Source organism: Podarcis liolepis (genome assembly GCF_965112155.1).
Source record: "Podarcis liolepis genome assembly, chromosome: 17".
In the NCBI taxonomy this organism is placed as follows: domain Eukaryota; kingdom Metazoa; phylum Chordata; class Lepidosauria; order Squamata; family Lacertidae; genus Podarcis; species Podarcis liolepis.
The window spans coordinates 36,293,067-36,318,325 of NC_139571.1; the positions used below are offsets into that span (position 1 = coordinate 36,293,067).

Sequence of the window (25,259 nt, forward strand, 5' to 3'; positions counted from 1 at the left end):
ATTAAGACCCAAAAGGCTGGGTCCGTTTGAAGTCATACAGCAGGTCAATCCAGTGGCTTTCAGGCTCCGGTTACCGAACCACATGAAGCTGCACCCAGTTTTTCACAGGTCGTTGCTGTCACCGTATAGAGGAGACAGTGAGGGGAGGGCCACTAGGGGACCAGCAATGGAGGAGAAGGAACACAGCTACCATGTAGCGGAGATCCTCGATTCCAGGTGGAAGGGAGATCAAGTAGAGTATTTGGTAATGTGGGAAGGGGAACCGGAGTCGGAAAACACCTGGGTTAGGGCAGAGGATGTCAATGACGAGGTTTTAATAGAGACTTTTCATCAGAGGTTCCCACGTAAACCTCAGCCGGTAGCGAGGTTCCGAAGGGAATACTTTGCCACCACCGACGAGGAAGAGGAGTTGGAGGGGTTCCCAGATTCTGAAGAGGAAGAGGATTCAGCTGGCCAGGACGACGATCGATGGAGAGAATTGTTCGAGACGTCAGAAGATGAGGAAGATTCGTTTCGGGGTTTTAGCCCTTCACCTCCCAGGGGGGAGGAATTGGGAGGGGGTGAGGGGGGCCCTGGAGGGGAGGTGGATGTCAGGGAACTGCCATCAGAGCATCAGGTGGTGGAGGGACTCAGGCAGGATGAAAGAGACTCAACTGCTGAAGCAGGGACCAGCAGGGGGAGGAGTGGGTCTCTGAGGGAATGCGAGCAGGAGGGAGGGCTCAGGGAGGCTTCCAGCGAGAACAGTGGGGAGGTATCGGAGTCTCCCATAGGCAGACCCACGCCTCGCAGGAAACTGTCACGCCGTGAGTCCAGGAGACGCGTTTCCGTTAAGGAACTTCTTTGCTGGAAACGCTTCCGCAGACAGCCACTGTCGGACTCTACTAGTGACTAGAGCAGACATGTCTGAGGAGCTCCGTCACACACGGAGGTTTGTGGGGTCGCACAAACTCTGAGGGAGCACGTTTTCACGCACAAGCAGCTAATCAAACCCTCACATATAGCAACACAGAACCATTTTAGAATTCTGCACATCTGAAGGTATTAGATGAGCAAACAACATTTTTTTAATCATTTATGTAGAACATTTCAAATATTTAAAGTTATTCACATATTCATTATGGTATAAGCATTCCATCAGAGAATGAGTATAGGAGTGGCTAACATTTGGGAGTCCAGATGGTGCTGTCCTACAATTCCTGTCATCCCTGACCATTGGCCTTGTTGGCTGGGGCTGATGGGAGTTGAGAGCACAACAACAACTGGAGAACCGCTGGTTAGCTGTCCTGGTGCAGAGAGAGAAAATTATGTTAGCAGGGAGGTCAAAAGAAAATGAAATGCATGAAGTACTGACAGTAAAATTTTTTAGCTGTATGTAAAATAATTGTAGAGACCATTCAACAAGTCGTTCTTACATTGGTAAATTAATTACGATCTGTAACTTACCAACTCAATGACATTTATCAACATTACTGCAGTTAATTACTGCTGTTGGCATTTTTTGTATTCCATCTCCTCTGACCTTACTGCTAACATGTTTTTCTTTAGACACCACAATATATATAAAATATTCTGGCAATCCAGGGTAACATTCCATGCATCTGATGAAAGCATTATGCCATGAAAGCTAGCCTTATGCCAATACATGAGTTTGAAAGCATACCAGCGCGACTATTGACCGTATTGCATATTTGTCAACCCTGCATCTACACAGTAGGGCTGACAACTTTGTTAAAAAACATGAAAAACCCAATAGTATGTGCTGTGTTTTCTTTTATATTTGGAACAGTCAGGCAAGGAAGGAACTCTGTTAATATGAAAACAGCATTGTTTCCTGCTCTTGACTTTGAGAGGATTTAAGCCTTACAAGAAAAGCAAGGCTGGCACCAAATCTAAGTAGCCCTATGTTGGGTTCCCACTTCCACCAAAATCTGTACAACACAAAGTACAACTTGATGCCATGATATCATTACACTATGAGGTCTCATTGCTGCCATCAAATTATGCAGAGCACGGGAACACAGCATGGTGATGACAGGACAAGCAATTCTTGGCAGCAGGCTCATGTAACATTTAGTTCTACAATCTGGTTTAATGAGGTGAGGGGAGGAAACGACTGAACTGATTCTGCCATGGGGTGAGTGGTACAGCAGTCTTTTTCTAACCACAAGCAAGTCTCAGTGAATTCTAAGCAATACTCAACACTGCGAGTTACAACTGCTTAGCTGGCTGATAGGACTCTACATCAACAGCAGCACCAACTTTGCAATTCTTAATATTGGCCCTGAAAGTGTATGATCATTGACTTGAGGAAGGAAGTCTGGAGGAAAGAAAGAATGGCAATCATGCAACAGGAGCTGGCCGAATGATGAGGCTTGCTTTATTAGAGCATAGTGTTACTCTATTCCTTTGTCCAGCTGCTAGTGCCCAGCAAGTCTCCTTACCTTACTGCTCCTAACTTGCCTGCATGGGCTCCTATCACCAGCTGCAAAAAAACCTGCCACTCAAACAGAAATCTCAATATAAGCCAGGGTTAATTCCATCTCTCACATTTCTAGGCTATGATATAACATAAAGGCCCAGAAATGGGATACTGGAATCTTAACTGATGATTTAATTTTTTCTTTTAAGAGTAGAAATACACAGTAGCCTCACTCATGTAACTGGAAACTGTATTAAAAAAACTATAAACACTAACAAAATACTATCATGAGAGCTAGAATCACTTTAGCAACACAGCTCTGCAGCATGAAAGTTCAGATAATATTACTTCTCTCTTGAAGGAGCACCACAAACCGAGAAAAACAGTCCCTCAGCTCCATTTCTGTTATGTCAATTATTATTAGTAGTAGTATTTTTTGAGAAAAGGTTTATAGTCCAACTTCTCCATCCCCAAGTCATTAACTGATCTAAATTGTTCCCGACCCCCCACCACAAAACATACAAGGTGCCCTGGTTTGCACATTATCTATTTATTTATTTATTAAATTTATATCCTGTTCTTTCTTCCAAAGAAGCCCAGAGCAGCAAAAAACAAGTGATAAAACATCTTAAAAACATTAAGCCACAATTAAACTATGGTTTAATGTAAAAGAACAGTGAGCTTGTGAATGCTACTAAAACTGCAGGCATTTCACTCCTCCCCTACTCCTGCCAGGAAACAAACCATAGTTTGGCTTGTCCAAACCTAGGCTTATGGTTTGTTTTTCTCCATGAATCAAGAAACCAATGGAGACCAAAGTTTATTCCTGGCTTGTCACTTGTGGTTTGCTTGGAGAGAAATCAGCCACAAATCTGGGTGTGGCAGTGCGGCAGTAGTAAGGCATAAAACATTCAAGATTTCAGTAGCATATACCAGCACAATGCACATTCACATTTATTTCAGCTGTGGTTCATTGTGACACGTTAATCAGATCGTTATGTATACATAAAGCTCAATGTGCTGGAAGCATAGGACATAAGAATAGTTTCTGCTTAAACTCCAAAAGCAGAACCCACGAACCTGCATTCTGTTTTGAGCTTGATGATCCACCCTGCTCTACCTTTTTCTTCTTCTTAGAAGATGAGGAATCAGAAGAGGGTGCTGGACGTTTTTCTACAGCCGGAGTACAGAGCGCTCGCTTTTTGAAAAGTTCTCGTTCTCTTAGCAAGCTTGGATCCATAATTCTGTCAAAAAAGTGAAATCCTAGTGAGAATGTGTTGTATTTATACAGAACTTTACATCATACATAATAGTTGCGTTCAGACATTGTCAGCCACTAACATGGGAAGAGTTGTCTTCACCATGGGTTGAACATGATCTAGCTAGTCAGTCCCACTCTATTTCCCTCAGACGACATCAGTGGGAACTGTAGTAGGCAGAGGCTGAAGGGCAACACCATGGAAGACTAAGAATGAGGGCAGAAAATGCCCCCTGAATAATCATAGTACCATGGGATTGCCACATTATTTCTGTTCCTAATACACTTGAATTTGATTTTTATTGTTGGAATATTTTGTATGCCACTTTGAAAGTTTCTATGAGTTATAAAGCAGGATAGAAGTACTGTAAATAAAGAAAACTAAATTATAGTTTAACACTACAGGGAAGCGTCTGGGTGAACTTCCAGCCTGTGTGCTCACTTCTCCCTCCAAAAGCATTAGCTCCTATTTTCAACTAATCTTGGTTACTTACTATGTGTGAACACAGATAAATTGTGGTTGTGTTAAGCATGTTTTAGGAACCAAGCTTTATGATCCTGGCTCAGTCTCCTAAACCATATGAAACCCTAACAATAGTTCTTGGTTCAGATATAGCATGTAATCACAATTACTTGAAAATGGAAGCCAAATCTTCTTATGTTTTCCTCACGAACCACAGGAAGGTGAACGCTCAGCTCAAAGCAGCTGCTCAAAGCACTATTTCACTACTTCTTGGCTTAAATCCATGCCATAAAGCTCATAAGCGTTATCTTCAAACAGCAGATGTAAGGCTGAAGAAAACATCTTGCCCAAGACCATCTAGTAGGTTTTCAGCAGAGGCAGTATGTGAATTGTGGATTTCCTGTATCACATATTTAGCCACTATAATACACTAACTTTCCTGGTCATGAGGGTTCCACAGTTTTAGGTAACTGGCAAGTGTGTGCTCATAAGCACAAAACTTTTTATTGACTATGTCTTGCTCAGCCCTGAAGGACCACTTCAAGACTTGGAGCCTCCCAAGACTGCTAATTCCAAGGCAACATCCTGTTTTTATTCTATGTTCAAAAGGGAAATGGGCAGCTGAAGAGTTGTGAGTCAGCTTTCCCCTGATGGCCTTGCAGACAATTATTCTCTCAGCCTGAGACCTCTTGCAATGTGAAGCAATAGCACCGCCTACGTTACAGGGGTATTAAGCATTACCCAGCCAGCTCCTATTTCTGCGAAGAGTTTTGAAAACATATGGGTCACACACCTACTCTATGGAGTGCCTATGGAACTTGCTGGCGGTATTTATCCTTGAGGAACCCTGGAAATCGTGCGACCACAGAGCAAGGTTTCTGAGGGTTCCTCGAGGAAGGGAACGGCAGTCCTGTGGGGCGGATGACGGTGCCTCTGAAACGTAAGGCGGCCGCGAGAGAAATTTCCCTCAAAAGCGGGGGCCACTTTTCACTTTTTCTCAACTTCCGCACGGCAACCGTATGTCGGGTTCGACTACCCAGGCTTCCCCCAAAGGGACTCCAAGGAGGACCTGGCAGTTTGAAGAAGCCGCTCCGAGCTCCCTCAGTTAAGAGGTCAGCCGCCCTGCGCGCGCCCCTCCTCACAACCGCCCCTCAGTTCAAAAACCACAGTGTTAGCGTTGTTGTCGTCGTTGTTGCTTCAACCGCTGTGAGGAGGGGCGCGCGCAGGGCGGCTGACCTCTTAACTGAGGGGGTTCGGAGCGGCTTCTTCAAACTGCCAGGTCCTCCTTAGCGGAGTCCCTTTGAGGGAAGCCTGGGTAGTCGAACCCGGACATACGGTTGCCGTGCGGAAGCTGAGGAAAAAGTGACCCCCGCTTCTGAGGGAAATTTCTCTCGTGGTCGCCTTACGCTTCCCCATGCCCGGAATATTCCCGCTTCCCACAAGGGGGTTGGAAGGAAAGGGGGATGCCCTGCTGACTCCGCCCGGGGAAGTGGGCTGCCGGGCTGCCCCCTCACCTTCTCCCGAGCCCGCCCCCCACGAGGCAAACCAGAGTCGCCGTAGCAGCCGCCAATCCCATCCCGGGGTGCCGCTGAGCGCGCGCGCGCCCCCGCGCGCCAAACCACTCACCTCGCGCACGAGACTACCCCAACAGCGGGAGTGGGGTGGGCGGGAGACGGGTAGAGTGTTTGTGAGGGGGGGGGCGGGTTTGGGAAACCAACTTGAGCCCTGCGGCTCGTGCTGCTTCCCTATTGGCTCAGCTTCCTAGCGCGCAGGTCTTCCGCCGACATTTCCCATCCTGCTCGCGAGGCGCGACGTGACGTCACCGCAGCGATGCTCTTTCTTTTTTATAATATGAACCCGGAAGTACATCCCTTCGTTGCTCCGGCAACGGGGAAGGTGGGAGGATTATTTGAAAGGCGCATGCGCGGACCAAAAGGTTTCCTCTCCCCTCCCACTCCTATTACTGGGTGCTAAAGTAGAGAAAGCGTATTGGTTGGCATGCAAGGTGAGGGGTGGGATTAAGGCGTGTCTTGGGGGAGTGAAACTTAATTTTTTGCAGGGGTCTTAAAAGTACTTTGGGGGCGTGAGGAATTCAAATCTGCTATCATTTTTGTGTTTGGAGAACATTTGGCTTCGGAAGGCTGCGTTTGATGAAGCACATAAACTGGAGAAAGAGCTTTTGCTGGCTCCTAAATTTTGGAACTTCCTCCCAAAGAAAGACCCCTTTATTGCCTGGAGACCCTTTTATTCTCACTTAGGTGTCAGACGAAAAGAAATTCTGTTTCTTTAGGCTCTTAATATTTAAATACTTCAAATACATTAATTATCCATGAATTCTGGAGAGTAAGGAGATAAAAAGTCAAATTTTGTGTGTATGCATAGGAAGGGGTGGTGGGTTTTGGTACTTAAGGAGTAAGGGTTAAATTATTTTAGGTGGCAATTCATTAGAAAATACCTATAATTCTTCAGCATGGATTTTAAAAATAATTTTTAAACTTCTGTCTACTTCTCACCATCAACCTTCATAACTGGACAAAACAGAATAACTTTTAATGAAAAACAAGTTTTATTTATAAGAAAGTGCCCAAAATAGTGGAAGTTATAGAAAATAATATATTAACAATTTAACAGTATTCTTAACGGTTAAGTAATCAGACAACCACTTAGTTATGCACCACAATATACTGCTGTTGGGTTACATTTTTGCCTTCCTTAAAGAAATGGTCACAAAAATAAAAAAATGTGGGATTGCCCATTTTATGCAGCAATAATCCTACTGATATTACTAACAGGGCAGCTGGAGAAGACAGGTGCTACATGCACTGTTCCCAGGCTTCAACTGTTCCCCCAAAGTTACTGAAACTCTTCAGCATTCCAATATTCAGTGGTACACAGAGGTGCAAGCCTTGCAACACTGTATAATCTGATTTAATCCACTGCTGTTTTCTTCTTCACCTCAAGGTTCAGAACCTGGTAAGCCCGGCATGTGAACCAACTCAATAATTGGGGCTAATTTTAAGCCCATCCAGTCATAGGTTCGTGTGGTAAAAAATGAACAGAGTTTTTCCTCTCAATGTTCTGTATTTTGAAAAAGAGATATTCATAAATGTCTCACTGAGTCAGACTGAGTGAAGAAAAGTGAATGAAGTATAAAATTTTGATCCAGTTTTTATATCTAAACATAGTTTTATGATATCTCCATGTTCAACCAAAGAGCCCTTTGCTTCCTCCAGCCTTAGATTTCTTGGGAGTTTTACGAGGAACAGTTTCTCCTGAAGTCCTAATCCATCCTGGTAACTTCCTCTTTGAAGGCTGAGACAATGTCTAGAAAAGAAAAGAAGAAATCAAAAACATTTCCCCCCACTATTGCATACCACTATTTACACATACTGTCAACTGCCTGTGTTCCTACCAGCCTGCCTGTTGAAGTGGATATAAAGATACATTACTCCACACTTCTATCAAGTTCCTTGGAGTGTCCCACAACTTTTGGTTTTGCACTTTAACCTCTGTTACCTTGGCAGGCAGCCCTTCACTAGGGGATGCTGACATTTCAATCTGCTATCTTACTTTCCAGTTCCCAAAACATGTCAAAGAGCTTCAAGGACAGGTGCTGGATTAACATCCCAGTGCTAAATCAAAACAGACATAGCAAAATATTCTGGCTGGCCATGTCATTTGTGCCTCTCTGAGGTCAGATAAGGAGATGGAATGCAGCCTATGAGAATCACAAAATGCAGGCACACAAAAATCAAGCCTAATGCTTTCTATCTAAAACGGGCCGGCAAAGTTTTTGTGGCTTGGGCCAGTTCACGGTCCTGCAGACGCCACGGTGGGCATGTGCAAACGCTATTTCCGGCGCTCCTTCCGGCTCAGAGGAGGCGTGCGCAGCTTCCCATTGGCTGCAGGAGCTTCCTGCAGCCAATGGGAATCCGGCCAGCATCGCAGAAGGCGGTCCTCACTCTGCTCCGTGCCAGTTTAGCACAGCGCACGGGAGCCAACCAAGCAGGCGGTGGGGGTCCATGGGCCGCTTAAACGACCCCCAAGGGCTGCTTGTGGCCCATGGGCCTTAGGTTGCCGACCCCTGATCTAAAAAGTTAAATGTAAATAATATTGGGACAGTTAGAACAAAATCTGTATATTGAATATCTAATTTTCAATCAAATATCACAATTTTTACATCACTACTTTCTCCAGAAACCTAATCAAATCTATGCATGATTAAGGGCTGCCCCTCCCCATCTGCATTGACCAGGACCCTGCAATCAACATCTGAGGCCCTTCTGTGTGTGTGTCCTTTATGAGAGGTCTGGAGGGTGGCAACACGAGAACAGGCCTTTTCTGCAGTGGCTCCATATTTGTGGAATGCCCTCCCCAGGGAGGCTTGCCTGGCGCCTTCATTACATATCTTTAGGTACCAGGCGAAAACATTTCTCTTTAACCAGGTGTTCAGCTGATTATTCTATGGCTTTTTAAATGTGTTTGTGGGAGAGGGGTTATTGGTTTGTTTTTGTTTTATTATTTATTCTGCATTGGCATTTTGTGTTTTTCTGTTGTGAACTGCCCTGGGATCTCTGGGTGAAGGGTGATATACAAATTTAATTAATTAATTAATAAAGATGATGATGATTTCAGCTATGGTTTGGGATTTCGCATTTGTTTGGGTTCCTCACTTCTACCTTTGTGTGAGAGGGAATGGTGGAACTTTGAATTCTGAGCTCCTGAGGGCAGGGAAAGCCAGGAATTTGGCTAAAAGAGAATTTGGGAAAGGCTGCCTTCCTAGATTGCTGTAGGCTATACCCACAAATCCATTCAACAGGGTGGGGGACAAGATGCTAAGCTACAGGGGCTACACAGGGATGGAAGAGAGACGACAAGCAATTCCTTGTGCGGTTTTAATGAACCAGGTCTCTACAGGAAACTGAGATTGCTGTTACAGCGGTACCTTGGCTTACATATGCTTCAGGTTACATACACGTCAGGTTACAGACTCCGCTAACCCAGAAATAGTGCTTCAGGTTAAGAACTTTGCTTCAGGATAAGAACAGAAATCGGGCTCCGGCGGCACAGCGGCAGCAGGAGGCCCCATTAGCTAAAGTGGTGCTTCAGGCTAAGAACAGTTTCAGGTTAAGTACGGACCTCTGGAATGAATTAAGTACTTAACCCGAGATACCACTGTATTCTCTTGGTTCTGTAATTTATTTAAAGGTGTTCCCTCACTTGGGTAAGAACATGTGGTGCAGAAGTAAATTATTACCACAGTAGTTACAAATGTAAATATGATATATTGACCACATTACCTGTGACTGGGAATCAGTAAAGAGATCTTCTTCTTCAGCATTGAGTGAAGTCTGATTCCATGAGGCCAATTTGATAGCGCTCTGATGGCTCTGGACATTTGGTTTAGCGCCAAGAATTTGCTCTTCATTATTGCTTTTCGCCTTTGAAAGAAAAACCATGACAAACATTCCGTTGGCTACTGAACGAAAACACCGAAATAGAAAATGATTTAACATGAAAATCAGTCACAGTATAATGCTGTGCACGTAACACTTTCTACTGTTCATTTGGTAATTTGTATGACCAAACACTCATAGTTTACTGAAAGATTGGATATTGCTTTTAAGGAACAAAAACCTACATTGCAGGGGCTTCATCTTATCATTAAACAATGAGCCCCATGTACACTGTAATGCTTTCCACTTTCTTCAACTATGCTAAAACAATTAGTTGCCGAAAAGAAAGCAGACAACCAAATCCTGTGGGAAAGCTGTTCTACGCAAGGAAAATATATTCATGGATGGAACACAAGAATCAAAGGGGAAACCAAAAGAGAGGGAAAAGAAAATACAAAAATAAAATTAAATCAACCCGGGGCGGGGGGGGGGGTGTTGGATTCCAAAACAGTTAACAGACACATAAAGAATGGTAGGATTTTATTACATGGGGTTTTTTATGGATACTTAGGTTTCCTGGAATTCTATGCCATACAAAATTATAATGTCAGAGGTGATTACCCAAAATGAAGAATCTGCAAGTTCCTTGAAGAAAACCAAGAAGTGTATCAATACACTGGTATAATTTAATTGTTGTTAAAATGTACTAGATAAAAAGTGCAAAATAGGGTCTCATCAAAAGGAAGAGGAAATCCTTAAAACTGATCATTCCAGTCCCTTTGCGTCATAATTTTGACCCAAATTGGTTCCTCAATGCAATGCATTCACGATCTCAACCCTATTTTCACATTTCCAACCTTGTTTCCAAAGCAGCTTCTCTATCCCATTCGGCAGCTCTGCTTTGCGCTGATTTTACCATCAACCTCCATGTCCTCCCATCACAGAATCATCGAATTGGAAGGGACTCTGAGAATCATCTAGTCTGGAATGCAGGAATATTCTGCTGTCCCATACGGGAATTGAACCTGCAACCTTGGTGTTATCAGCACCATGCTCTAACCAACTGAACTATCCAAGCACATGCAACCCTGGCTTGCATGTATGAACCCTCCCGTCCCATCCCATGGTACAAAGTACCCTTTTCGCCTGGAGTTCTCCCTTGCTCCCACTAGGTGCAGCTGTGGAGCCATGCTTCTAAAAGAAAACAGTATTATTACATTTTCATTTCAAAGAGCTCAGGAGGCAATTAGTCCCCCCCCTCTCTCTCTCCTTCAGACCCTTGTGAAGCAGTGGATACCCTGAAGAAGTGCAGTAGTACCTCAGGTTAAGAACTTAATTTGTTCTGGAGGTCCGTTCTTAACTTTAAACTGTTAACCTGAGGTACCACTTTAGCTAATGGAGCCTCCCACTGCTGCCGCGCCGCCAGAGCATGATTTCTGTTCTCATCTTGAAGCAAAGTTCTTAACCTGAGGTACTATTTCTGGGTTAGCGAAGTCTGTAACTTGAAGTGTCTGTAACCTGAAGCCTCTGTAACCCAAGGTACCACTGTACTTGGGAGTGAATGATGGGCTTGGATGAGGGCTAACAAATTGAACCACCAGAGCTGTCTGGCGAACCAAGGATGTGGTGTTTTGACCCCTTCCAGAGCAGGCGGTGCTCCCCTTTAAGGACCTGGTAGCGGCAGGGCCACCACACAGCTTGAGGGCATCAGTAGCTCACAATGCCTCGTACTAGCTCAAGCACAGGCAAACTTGGTTCTCCAGATTTTTTGGGACTACAACTCCCATCATCTCTGACCACTGGTCCTGTTAGCTAGGGATGATGGGAGTTGTAGTCCCAAAAACATCTGGAGGGCCAAGTTTGCCTATGCCTGTACTAGCTTCAGCTCAGGGTGGCCTCTATGCCCCTTCTTGGAGTGAGATGACCTAGCCAGTGACATAGTGTCAGCTGCCGACATCCCAGGGCGCACACCGGGAAGGGGGCACACATGTGCACGGGGTGGCATGTGTCCCAGGTGTGGGGGTGCCAGCCCAGCCAATGCCACCAGAGTGGCCCCACCCCCACCAGAGCAATGTCGGGCTGTGCTGAGCTGCCTGCCCACCTGTGCAAGGGGCAGCCTGGCCAGCCAATACAGTCCTTGGCGGGCAGAGGAGCACTGGACCGAACCATCACCTGCTGCATGGAGGCACCTAGTTTGTGCCCCTTCAAAAACTGGGCGCCCAGCGCCACAGCCCCCCTAACGCCCCCCCCCATGCTATGCCCCTGGACCTGGCCACAAGTGCTCGTCTTCTAGTTACATCCAGACTCTTGCAATGCATGTACACGGGACTGTCTGTATAAAGTGTCCAGAAACTACTTTTCCTCCAACATGCAGGAGCCAGACAACTGGGATTGACTGCTGTGAACATATTACCCAATTACTAAGGGAGCTTCAAGGAGCTGGTTTGGCTTTCAAAGCTGTACATGGCCACTAATCCCATCACCTCCTGGCAAATAGAAGGGGAAGAAATGGAGGCAGTGAGAGATTATACTTTCTTGGGCTCCATGATCACTGCAGATGGTGACAGGAGCCACGAAATTAAAAGACGCCTGCTGCTTGTGAGAAAAGCAATGACAAACCTAGACAGCATCTTAAAAAGCAGAGACATCACCTTGCCAACAAAGGTTCATATAGTTAAAGCTATGGTTTTCCCAGTAGTGATGTATGGAAGTGAGAGCTGGACCATAAAGAAGGCTGATCGCCGAAGAATTGATGCTTTTGAATTCTGGTGCTGGAGGAGACTCTTGAGAGTCCCATGGACTGCAAGAAGATCCAACCTATCCATTCTTAAGGAAATCAGCCCTGAGTGCTCACTGGAAGGACAGATCCTGAAGCTGAGGCTCCAATACTTTGGCCACCTCATGAGAAGAGAAGACTCCCTGGAAAAGACCCTGACGTTGGGAAAGATGGAGGGCACAAGGAGAAGCGGACGACAGAGGACGAGATGGTGGGACAGTGTTCTTGAAGCTACCAGCATGAGTTTGACCAAACTGCGGGAGGCAGTGGAAGACAGGAGTGCCTGGCATGCTCTGGTCCAGGGGGTCATGAAAGTCGGACACGACTAAACAACAACAACAAACATGTTGTCCAGACCCAGGCCCGTGCTTAAGCTTTCTCCCTCCTAACTACAAGTTTGTGGGGGGGGGGGAGGTCTTGCTAAGCCATGGTTTGGCTTACCGTGTCCTGCAAAGGCCACTGTGACTGACACAGGCACAGAGTTGTGCCTGACACTGGGGGGTGGGGCCTGACGTAACCCATGCAGTGTGTGTGACGACACATGCATTGCGCATTGCGTGCATGACTGTTGCATTGAGGGAGGCCAGCCAGGCCTCCTCTCATTGTGACTTTCACCCGCAAGGCCGTATTGGTCCATGCACCATCAGGAAATACCACATGGCCCAGGGCGACTTCCTGCCAGGCTGCAAAGCGTCAGGAGATGCCCTGCAGCCAGGGGCAACATCCCACCAGGCTATGCAGCATCCCATATTGCTGCAAAAATATGGGGAAACAGAACTGAAATTCTGTCCATTGCTAGGCAATGAAACAACTGCAAGTGCAGTTGGGTGCAAAGGGACAATGGATATAAATGAAAAGACCACTGACGCCAAACCACTTTTTGTTTCTTTCTTGCATTAATTAGTTTGACAGTGTCTTTCTCTATTTCTTTGTATAACTTTGTTTACAAACCTTTGTTTTAATCCACGTAATTTTCTCCCCATCCTTCTGTGAGGATACTGTTGTCGTCTGTAGACATGAAGGTTCTCCAGCCTGTCCTTGCTTTTCTGAATCGTCCTCCTGTCCCAGCTGCCGACTTCTGTACCCTTTCTTCAGCAGTGCAATGGTCATTCTTATAAGATACGGTTCAATATCTGCAGGGACTAGTGTTCTAATGGCTTTCATTTGTGTTACATCTTGGAAAGGGGAAAAAACATCAATGCAATAATTATTATTTGGTAAGAGAAAAAAACCCACTGTGAAGAACTGCTCAAATTTCCACAAAGTCATATTTAGGTTTGCATCCAAAGCCTGTCATACTCAGAAAAGATCTGTTGGATAGGATGCAATGAGTGAGTCCCATCAGCAGGTTTCAACTATTGAGTCCCATTCCTCCCATGAAAATTAATGGACGTGACTAACTTAGGTCCACCAATGTCAATGGTAAAATTTAGTTGGATACAACCAAAAAAAACCTCTATATACAGAGCAGGCAAATTACTTTTTTTTTTTTAAAGGTCCAGGGAATGTTGAACTTTGGATAGAACAATATAGAATAATGGGGATTTCCAATCATTTTTGCACATGCCAACCCCAATTCTGTAAAGCGAAAACCTCATAAATGTAGATTATCTTAATAAGCATTCACAAATTCATCTCAGAAACACCAATGAAAACAAAAGCTATTATCTTCTCTACATCTTCCCTCTGAATTTGCAAAGTTGTGCAGATGGGACCATTTTCTTTTTTCCAGTTTAAACTCTACGTGTTTTGATGAAACACTGGCAGTTTCATTATGAGGTGCCCTATTCATATCACAATTACCGTATTTTTCGCTCTATAACACGCACCCGACCATAACACGCACATAGTTTTTAGAGGAGGAAAATCCGTAGGCATGCCACCCATAGGCGTTCCCTCCATAACACGCACAGACATTTCCCCTTACTTTCTAGGAGGAAAAAAGTGAGTGTTATGGTGCAAAAAATACGGTAATTAGGCTCATCTTTGCCCAGGAATGGGCCATTTTCAAAGGTACTGAAGCTCTCATATTTTGTCCGTATCTCAAGAATATCATTTATTAGAGGCTGCAGTGCTTGGCTGAACTTTTCACCTGAGTTGATGAGAGGGTTTTGGATGACTTTCGTGATCATCTCTTGTATCTCAGGAGTGAGACCGGCACGTTGTAAATTGACTGGGTAGCCAGCTTGCAAGGCTTGGGATAGATGTGTGCCAACCACAGTAAGAGGCAAAGACCGTTGGTCACTTATACTCTCCTGAGGAAACAAGAAAGACAGCAATCAGAAGAGCTACATTAAGCCTGGCCATCAAAACTTTATAGCTGAAAATACATCTCCCCAGAAAGAGAAATAGTTCTTTAGCAATAGAGATAGTTCTTTGGCAATTTCTGGTTTGCTTCACTATACTTTGCTTGGGAGTAGGAAAGGGAAGATAACTTGACACAGGGCTGCCATCTTAGCACCCTAAATAGCCTGTTAATAATATCTGGCAACAGAGAAAGTGTATGAGACTCTTGTGTGGTGTAGTGGTTAAGAGCGGTAGTCATGTAATCTGGGAAACCGGGTTCGTGCCTCCACTCCTCCACATGCAGCTGCTGGGTGACCTTGGGCCAGTCACACTTCTGTGAAGTCTCTCAGCCCCACTCACCTCACAGAGTGTTTGTTGTGGGGGAGGAAGGGAAAGGAGACTGTTAGCCACTTTGAGACTCCTGAAGGGGAGTGAAAGGCGGGATATCAAATCCAAACTCTTCTTCTTCTTCTTCTTCTTCTTTGGGGGCTATAAAGCGCAATGACGATTTTAACCACTACTGAATATATCAGGCCAATGACCCACCAAGCCAAACACACCACACCCAGATATATACAGTGGGCGCTCGGGTTGCGAACGTGATCTGTGCGGGAGGCACGTTCGCAACCCGCAGTGCCGCGTCTGCACACGCATGGGTTGCGATTCGGCGCTTCTGTGCATGCGCAAAGTGCAATTTTGTGCTTTTGCGCATGCGTGAGTGTCGAAACCCGGAAGTAACCTGTTCCGGTATTTCAGGGTTCGGCATAGTGCGCAACCCAAAAACGCGCAACCCGAAGCGTCTGTAACCCGAGGTATGACTGTATTGTGGTCTCTCCATACAGATATGTTTTGTGCTTGTGTTTTTACCGATTCAGGCAGGATGTGAAAAACCCCCAGGTTTGCTGAGCTACCAGTGATGGCTGAAGATCACAAGTTGCTTGCACCTAATAATGCTGGAATATTAAAAAAACAAAAACAACGCTGAATGTTGAACTTAATTGTGTAATTCTAGAGCAGCGATGGCCAAACTTGGCCCTCCAGCTGTTTGGGGACTACAATTCCCATCATCCCTGACCAGAGGTCCTGTTAGCTAGGGATGATGGGAGTTGTTGTCCCAAAACAACTGGAGGGCCAAGTTTGGCCATCACTGTTCTAGAGGGTAGATGCCTGTTGAAAAATTATTTGGGCTATAAGTGAAACTATACACTAGTAATAGCACTATTGAATATATTTAGATTCAGGTTAAAAAAGCAACACTACTTTTCAGTACTGAACATCCTAAGCAGCCGCTTATGCACCAACTATCTACACTTTGACAATTATATTCTTCCCATAAAGAGGACGGCTGTATGTTATGTTTGCTGACTTTCTCCCAGACAGGAGACACCAGGGTGCACCCCGTAATCAATGGTTATTTGATACAAGGCATCAAATTACCTAGTACTAATTGTATTATTGCTCCTTGTTAATTAGTCCTTGGGCATTTTAAATTGGTTGGCTATCTAACAAGGAACACTCCTGGGAGGAGGGAGTTGAGCAGGCAGCAAGCCCCCAGCATCATTGCACAGCAGCACTCTGTGACAAATAAGTGTAACAAAATAAGGTATAGGACTAAATAGGGGGAAGGTCATGTTCAATGACAATTTTCGGCAGTGGTGAAAAATGCATCCCATATTGATTTGTATGCTGTTGGTGGATTATTGTCATTGTCTTGTTGGGCTGTGTATGTGATAAAGGGGAGCCATACCGGGGTAAAGGCGTCTTCTTCTGTTTGTCCCCGTGTCAGTTTCAGTTTATTGGTTAATTTTTCTAGTAGGGCTGTTTCCCATACTATTTGGTACCATTGGTCCATGCTTACTCCTGACAGGTCTCTCCAGTGTCTGGCTATGGTGTTTCTGGCTGCTGAAAGTAGGCGGGTTATGAGTTCTTTGTGGTGTAAATGGGCATTGTTGTCTTGGAAGATGTTTAGTAGGGCCAATTCTGGGGTGATGTCTAATACTTGCTTAGTTATTTTACATATTTCTCATATCGTTGTTCACCCACCCACACACGAAAACAAAGACCACCACAGCCAATCACAAACAACCACACCCTAACTCCAACCTCTCTCACCACCAAAGGAACACAAGTGAACAGCAGAGAACCTGCACGAGCAACGCTGACACCAAACCCTACATACATTAAGCATAATAGAAACATTGCCACCCGACCCCACCCCCACCTATCTTCCCCCCTCCCCCTAATGTCTCAACAAATGAAACGGAATTGTAAAAATGTTACATGGAAAAAATGCTAGAGACATTACACATACTTCTGTAAAACAAGAAAATCTTTAATAAAAAAAATAATGCATCCCACTAGCTGCACTTTTTGGGGGGCGGGCAAGAGAGGTTACTCTGAAAAGAAGAAAATATGCTCTTCCCTTTAAAATGAGAACAATGCTGATCCTAGTAGAAATGTTCTAACTTATGCTCAGCAATGCTGCCCCATAACCAAATCTGTACAGCCACACGGCATCATGTCGCCACCTTCGTGGTCTGATTGCTAAATGGCTGGGATTGCACGCATAAGATTGTTCCCAGGAAGAAGGCAGCAAAATACCAGTAGAGAAGAAAACAACAACAGAGCAGTAAAGAAATGACAAAAAGAGAGTGGAGAATATAACATTATTTAGTGGGACTAGGGGAACAATTGCTTCCCTCCCCTTCAAAAACAAAGCAGATAAACATTTGGTGTGGCTTTAACAGAATACAGTGGTGCCCCGCAAGACGAATGCCTTGCAAGATGGAAAACTCGCTAGACGAAAGGGTTTTCCGTTTTGGAGGTGCTTCGCAAAACGAATCTCCTATGGGCTTGCTTCGCAAGACGATAATGTCTTGCGAGTTCCTGCGGGTTTTTTTTCCTCCCCCCCTTTTCTAAGCCGCTAAGCCGCTTATCAGCTGATCCGATCAGCAGATAAGCCGCTAAAAGCCGCTAATGGCGCTAAGCCGCTTATCGGCTGATCCGATCAGCAGATAAGCCGCTAAAAGCCTCTAAAAGCCGCTAATAGCGCTAATCCACTAATCCTTCAATGGGCTTGCTTTGCAAGACGAAAAAAACCGCTAGACGAAGAGAATCACAGAACGGATTCTTGCGAGGCACCACTGTATAGGTTTCAAACCCTTTTAAGAAACAGCAGTGAACAGTAAACACAACAAGAGTAGCACACTACCAAATGTATTTTGACACCCCTTAGAGGCAATTTTAGTTAAGTAGCATAGAAATTGTTGAATAAAATGAGGCCACACTCAACTTTGTAGACTGTATTAGTGGGCCTCAAATCAGAAAAGCTTATGCCACAATAAACATGTTAGCCTTCTTTAAGTCTACTTTATTGTTTCTGCTACAACCATTGAACAAGACTTGCCAAACATTAAATGGTGCACTTCAGCCATACAACCTAGGGTTTGTTATGGCTTTGTGCCTTTCTTTAAGTTGAGTAAAGCATTAATTGGTGAAGCTTTTCCTAATATGGAGTTTTAGTGTGAAGAAGTGCTTCACTAGTTAATTTCTGCCTGTTAAAGGTAAAGGGTCCCCTGACCATTAGGTCCAGTCGTGACCGACTCTGGGGTTGCGGCGCTCATCTCACTTTATTGGCCAAGGGAGCCAGCATACATCTTCCGGGTCATGTGGCCAGCATGACTAAGCCGCTTCTGGCGAACCAGAGCAGCGCACAGAAACGCCATTTACCTTCCCACCGGAGCGGTACCTATTTATCTACTTGCACTTTGACGTGCTTTCGAACTGCTAGGTTGGCAGGAGCAGGGACCGAGCGATGGGAGCTCACCCCGTCGCGGGGATTTGAACCGCTGACCTTCTGATTGGCAAGTCCTAGACTCTGTGGTTTAACCTACAGTGCCACCCGCGTTCTGCGTCTGCCTGTTAGGAAGTGATGAAAGGCAGAGATATTTTGCCTCCACAAAAAAAATGTGGCAATTCTAGGACTATCCTATTATAAGCCTGGTTTTTTAGAAAGTTACATTCCACTGACTTTGGTGGGACAACCCCTCTCTCCATGTGTGGGAGCCAATTCCTATGCAGCTGTGGTACATGTGGACTTATCACAACCAAGTTGGTGGGGCAGGTTGCATGGGTCTCCCTCATACAGCTGGCACCCTATCCAGTTCCAGTTTAAAGGCATGCATATACATCCAGATAAGCAGTGCTTAGAATTAAAACCTTGTTGAATCCTAACATTCTGCCACTCTGTTCCAAATACAGTGGTACCTCAGGTTACATAAGCTTCAGGTTACAGATTCCACTAACCTGGAAGTAGTACCTCGGGTTAAGAACTTTACCTCAGGATGAGAACAGAAATCGTGCTCTGGCAGCACGGCAGCAGCTGGAGGCCCCATTAGCTAAAGTGGTGCTTCAGGTTAAGAACAGTTTCAGGTTAAGTACGGACCTCCGGAACGAATTAAGTACATAACCAGAGGTACCACTGTAAGTGTTCTCCCCAAGCCACAGAGCTCACTTGTGGCTTGCACTATGCATCATCGGCAGCCTGTCTTACACCTTTCAATTTCACAAAATTAACCGAAATAGATCATAATCCTTCTAAAGCAGAGCAGCTATGAAACACAGCTGGATCTTCAGGAGCTTACCAATGACATGCTCTTTTCCTGAAACAATGTGTAAGTTGTGCGTTCCGATTCTGTTAGAGTGCTGCATCCACCATCCTTCTGAAGATCTCTTTCTGGCTGATCTCTGGATCCAGAACTCTTGAAGACATCAGTCTGTACAACAACAACAAGCAAGCTTTTATTATTTAAAAAAATCCTAAAACCTCAAGGAAAACCACTAACTAAGCAAATGATGTTGATGGCTGAACACCATCGGAAAGCTAACTATATCTTTCCAGATTAGACAATGTTTTACAGATAACCCAAAACAGTGACTAGGATTCAAAGAATTTTATGAAGCTATCTTCCACGTTACACTCTGCATTGGCTATATTCACATTTAAGAAATAATAATCACGAAAAAGGTACTTTTAGTGTCACTTTTGAGACTCCTTGAGCTAAGCAGTTCTATAATCCTGCAATGCTGATGGCTACCTATATGCCTCTGCAATGCCTGCATAAACTTCTTCCACATTCTATACTCATCTGGGACAGGACAAAAGGGAGAAAATACTACTTTGAAAAGCAGAGACTAGTGCCATGATGACTTTCAGGGCCCCAGAGGCCACAGCAGCAGCACCAACTCCCACCAATCGCTTGATTGTGTGGTGATGAGAGTCCAATGTCAGCCAGCTGTGGAAGGCGCAATGGGCCTAACCTTGCCCTAGAAATCTGCATGGCAGAGACATCAGTGAGTTTCTGCTGACAAGTCAAAACAATCCTTTTTAAAGCCCTTTTGAACCCTAAGGAAATAAATGCAGGGGAGGGAAACCAGATACAGTACATTAATTCAATTACATCTGACCTGTAAATCATTTGCCTGGCAGAACTCCTTGATTGTGACCAGGAGAGGAGCCAGCATGGTAGATTTCGCTTCCGAAACGCCATCAACTCTCTTAATGTTTTCCACAGTTGTAGGCCTGAAGGAAATATTGGAGACGTTCTGTAATTTAACGCCATGAGCTTCGATACATAAGGTGTATGTAGGTTAAGTCTGGATTTTAACAAATAAAACCCTACAAGCTACTACCATCACTGCTAATAATTTAGCCTCTGTAAGAGACCTTGACAAATTCCTGAAGACTGCTTTCCTCAAGAGAGTAAGAACATGTAAGAAGGTGCCAGGTTTTAAAAGAGGTAACGAAATCTTCTAGACCAGTGCCATTTCTAAGTCATGAACAATCTTCTGTGTTGATTTGCACATGTATGTTCATGATTTGATGACGCTGGAACACTTTACAACTCTCAACTGAATGTGTAAATACTTTATTTGCATATTACATAAAGATTATCTTAAGTTTGGCTGGTGTGGTTTGTGCACACATTCCCTGCTCCCTGTGTCCTAGCCTATTATGGTCTCTGGTCAAATAGATTCTGCTGGTTTTTGTAGCGCTTCAGCTCCGACTACTGTAAAGTGGGAAATGACAGCCCATCATATCATTCTCCCTGGAAAAGACTCGCCTTGCTGGCATAAATTATTAAGTCGTCAGACAAGGTTTATCTTCTTATTCAAACCAAAATAAAGGCTTACCTTATCACGCTCATATCAACCAGCACTTTATTTGTTGCTAGTACGGCTGGAGGAATGTCCTTCTCATTCGCCAGTTTCTGACGGGCTGTCACTAGCTTGCCATATAGCATTGTCTATTAAAGGCAAAAGACAACATGTGAAGGCTGTACTGTGATGCCTATGAGGGTCTCAGAGGACGAATGGGGATGTGTATGTCCTGAGTGAGTAAACCCAAAAGGTATGTGACTCTGAAGATAAACATGAAGATGAAGATAGGTAAAGTAAAGGTAAAGGTAAAGGGACCCCTGACCATTAGGTCCAGTCGTGACCAACTCTGGGGTTGCGGCACTTATCTCACTCTATAGGCCGAGGGAGCTGGCGTACAGCTTCCGGGTCATGTGGCCAGCATGACTAAGCCGTTTCTGGTGAACCAGAGCAGTGCACGGAAACGCCGTTTACCTTCCCGCTGGAGCGGTACCTATTTATCTACTTGCACTTGATGTGCTTTCAAACTGCTAGGTTGGCAGGAGCAGGGAACGAGCAACGGGAGCTCACCCCGTTGCGGGGATTCAAACCACCGACCTTCTGATAGGCAAGTCCTAGGCTCTGTGGTTTAACCCACAGCGCCACCCGCATCCCTAGCGTTGTAATACATAAACATTAATAGAAAAGGCAACACTACAATGGGAAGGGCATTCTGGTCTCATTCTCCACCCCTAAAAGCTTGTGCAAAAAGCTGCATCTTGACCCAGCGTCAAAATGTATAGAATGCTGAAGACAGATGCACATCAGACGAGAGGACATCTTCACTCCAGGAAACTTCATCATTATCTGCAACTCATAAAACTAATCCACTAAGATTTCTTTAATCAGCTGACAGCCCCAGTAAACATACCGTCATATAAGGAATCACTTCAGTTGACATACTCACCTGCAATTCCTTCTCTCTTAGAGATGCAGCAGATTCTGAAGGGGTCAGAAGCCGTGGCAACGGCGCTGTGGCACTATCAAAAGAAAGAAGGCAAGTGTCCTAACTTCAATTTAGCCCGTTTATCCAGCAACTGACACAAAAATCCCTGCACCTTTTCCTTGAAATATCCAGGAAATATCCTTGGAGATAGGCGATATATTGATATATTGCCCCAAACTGGTTTGAAGTCCATATGATGATCTCAGTTTCATAACTTCTGATGTGGCAATATACTGCGAATCAGGGTGTATGTGTGTGTGTTATGCAAAAATCACAATGTGGGGGAAACCGTGAAGCCAGCTAATGCTTCTCTCAATTCCTGCAGCTCCTGTTAACTCTTCCAGCTCAGCTCCCCCCGCCTGATGCAGGGGGCAGAGAATCGCAAGAGCAGGCGCTGTCAAAAATCACGAGGCAGGAAAAACCGTGAAGCCAGCCAATGCCTTTGTACAGCTCCATCCTTATTTCACACATCGTGATATATCAATCTGTTGCTATGTTTAGCTGGTGATATATCGTGATGTTGAAAACCAGATATTGCCCAGCCTTACTTGGAAGGTCTTACCAATGAGTGAATCCAGAACCTACTGTACTGTCATCCACGGACGACAAAGTTCCAGGACAGCTGCCACTAGCAGCAAAGGGAGGGGGTGTTTGTGGAACATGTGGACAGGAGCAGGAATGTCCATAATAAGCCTGACTTTGGTGTCAGTTCAGGCCTGGATGCCTATCTATGTATTTCATGGTTATGCAGCTATTTCCCCACCCAGCAGTCTACATGCAAGCGCAGGCAAAAGGGAGGTCGCCGGATGAATTGCAGTGGATTGCATGTTTCGGATTCCCAATCATTTAACAAGAGCAACAACCAAAAGGCTCCCCGACCCCCACCCCCAAAATAGTCTGTTAGAATCCCTGTTCCGTAGGAACTCAGATATGGTTAAAAAACCGTATCTTATATATGCAGATAATCCCAGTTCATGTGGTACAGTATGCAATTGGCCTCTTTACCCTTATTTTGCAGTTGGTGGATTTTGTAGTTCTCACACACACACACACACACACACACACACACACAATCTCTCACTAAGCTTAAGCGTGCCCACACTTACATTAAAACAACTATTGCACAAAAGGCTGTATTTTCATTAGAACTGAAGATTTAGTTATTTAATCAGTGATGATGACTGCCTGCAGACCTGCATGATGATGAGTTTTTAGGCCAAGTTGGTTCTGTTAGGCTGCTGTAATAGGAACTAAAAAAATATTGATTTTCCATCTAACGACGAGTGGGTTTTTGCTTATTCAACTGTATGTTGTCTTACACACCCTTCAGTCTTTCGCCAATGCATCTGTATTGTGCTTTGGCTATTGTGGTAATTTAGTCATCAGTTAATCATTTAAAGGGCGGATGATTAAAGAACCAAAAACTCTTGAAATGATTGACATTACTAATTGTAGCAACAAAGAAAAGTGCTTTTGTAACTGTATTGTCCCACTTACAGCGGCTGACCCAACCAACATTCTCTAAAGAGACCATAGGAAGACTAGATGGAAAAAGGAGATCTAAAAAGATATGGGGGGGGGGGGTAGAAGGTAGATAATCTTTGGAAGTATTACCTTTTAGCCGAGGATGAACTTTCTCTAGAGACTTTACTCGCTTCTCGATACGAAAACTTTTCATGCAAAGACATCTTCAGGAATACAAAATCCCAAAGCAGAAAATGAATACAAACGCAAAAATTTACTTTGAATAAATATTTATAGTAAAATACTCAAAATAATATCAGTAATTTGATAATGTGTTAACGGAATGCATCTCGTTTCAGAAAAATATTTTAGATTCCACTCCTGTAAACTCTCATGGAGATCTGAAGACAGGAGAATATAAAATGTATCCTGAGATGATTACGTGACTTCACCTGCCTAAGGTCTATTATGAATATATCTTATGTATTTATTTCAGTTGTGACTGATACACTTTTATTAAAGTCTTGGTATCTTACAGATAGGTAGCCGTGTTGGTCTGCCATAGTCAAAATAAAAAAATTCCTTCCAGTAGCGCCTTAAAGACCAACTAAGTTAGTTCTTGGTATGAGCTTTCGTGTGCATGCACACTGTGTATCTGAAGAAGTGTGCATGCACACGAAAGCTCATACCAAGAACTAACTTAGTTGGTCTTTAAGGTGCTACTGGAAGGAATTTTTTTATTTTGGTATCTTACTTTATTCTATTATAGTCTATGGACTAACGGAATAAACATTATTCAATCAATCAATCAATCTTTTAATTTTACAGGATCCAAGAAATCTTTAAAACAATATAGAATTCTAAGGCTTCATTTCCAAGTCCCTTTTGAAAGACCTTTCATGAGAGAAGGAATGCAGACACAGATCGCATTTGTGCATATTGCTAAGGGAAACCATGATTTGGTGCAAACATTCAGACAGGCGACAGCAGCTTAGCATGCCCTTCGAACCCATTTCTCTCTAACACAAACCGCAAGCTGAAAAATCAAAGGACAAACCTTGGTGGCAGCTCATGGCTTATCTGAAAGAGTTAAACCACACACCCAGATTCAGACAACATGCTAAGCGAAACCATATAGTTACCTAAGCTGTGTTTTGGAAGTGAGAATGGAATGTGTTATGGAAGTGAGAGCTGGACCATAAAGAAGGCTGATCGCCGAAGAATTGATGCTTTTGAATTATGGTGCTGAAGGAGACTCTTGAGAGTCCCATGGACTGCAAGAAAATCAAACCTATCCATTCTTAAGGAAATCAGCCCTGAGTGCTCACTGGAAGGACAGATCCTGAAGCTGAGGCTCCAATACTTTGGCCACCTCATGAGAAGAGAAGACTCCCTGGAAAAGACCCTGATGTTGGGAAAGATGGAGGGCACAAGGAGAAGGGGACGACAGAGGACGAGATGGTTGGACAGTGTTCTCGAAGCTACCAGCATGAGTTTGACCAAACTGCGGGAGGCAGTGGAAGACAGGAGGGCCTGGCGTGCTCTGGTGCAGGGGGTTACGAAGAGTCGGACACGACTAAACGACTCAACAACAACAACAAAGCTGTGTTTTGTCTGCCAGAGAACCATGCTTCGTAGAGCTGCTGCACTAACTTGAGAAGTCACCATAGAATATGCCCAACTTTTCATGGGGCTCCATATCAGTAGGAAAAATTAACAGTGGTATGCAAGCTCACTTTTAGCCAAGCTTGCATCCATCGCTGTGCAATCATCACGTGTACAGCAACTCCAGAGTAAGGAAATATGTGCCCAGGAACTGGGCAGCTAGGCTTGATCCTGCCACCCAATCATATATAGCAGGTGTGCTGAATCTGTAGTTCTCCAAATGTTGTTGGGACTCCAGCTCTCATTAGCCACAGCCAAGATAGTCAATAATCAGGAATGATGGGAGTTGCATTCCATTAACAACTGGAAGGCAACAGTTTGGCCATGCCTGACAGATAGCCTGACCAGATCACTGTCTTTGACTAGAAGGCAAGAAGCGATGCAAAAGTGC

The 25,259-nt window shown here is 44.5% G+C and overlaps 2 protein-coding genes across 5 annotated transcripts in view; both read right to left on the reverse strand.

Moving 5' to 3' along the window:
* GTF2E2 (general transcription factor IIE subunit 2) overlaps nt 1-5,974 on the reverse strand; it is a 34,063-nt gene extending 28,089 nt beyond the window's left edge. Inside the window, exons 1-3 of one of the 4 annotated variants that reach the window (XM_083481957.1) lie at nt 5,655-5,706; nt 4,934-5,073; nt 3,500-3,663 (exon numbers count right to left, since the gene is read on the reverse strand). In XM_083481957.1, coding sequence (XP_083338083.1) covers nt 3,500-3,659 — 160 coding nt within the window. In that variant the 5' untranslated portion in view covers nt 3,660-3,663; nt 4,934-5,073; nt 5,655-5,706. Of the gene's footprint in view, nt 1-3,499; nt 3,664-4,933; nt 5,074-5,131; nt 5,256-5,654; nt 5,737-5,766 lie in introns of those variants that run through there. The other 3 variants (XM_083481956.1, XM_083481955.1, XM_083481958.1) reach the window with 3 other exon arrangements.
* A 713-nt stretch (nt 5,975-6,687) lies between these two features.
* Nucleotides 6,688-25,259, reverse strand: part of WRN (WRN RecQ like helicase) — a 62,404-nt gene continuing 43,832 nt past the window's right edge. Inside the window, exons 27-35 of the mRNA XM_083481656.1 lie at nt 23,354-23,427; nt 21,701-21,773; nt 20,791-20,903; nt 20,065-20,179; nt 19,242-19,373; nt 14,405-14,567; nt 13,264-13,487; nt 9,441-9,581; nt 6,688-7,464 (exon numbers count right to left, since the gene is read on the reverse strand). Of these exons, the coding sequence (XP_083337782.1) occupies nt 7,345-7,464; nt 9,441-9,581; nt 13,264-13,487; nt 14,405-14,567; nt 19,242-19,373; nt 20,065-20,179; nt 20,791-20,903; nt 21,701-21,773; nt 23,354-23,427 (1,155 nt within the window). The 3' untranslated portion in view covers nt 6,688-7,344. The remainder of the gene's footprint in view (nt 7,465-9,440; nt 9,582-13,263; nt 13,488-14,404; nt 14,568-19,241; nt 19,374-20,064; nt 20,180-20,790; nt 20,904-21,700; nt 21,774-23,353; nt 23,428-25,259) is intronic.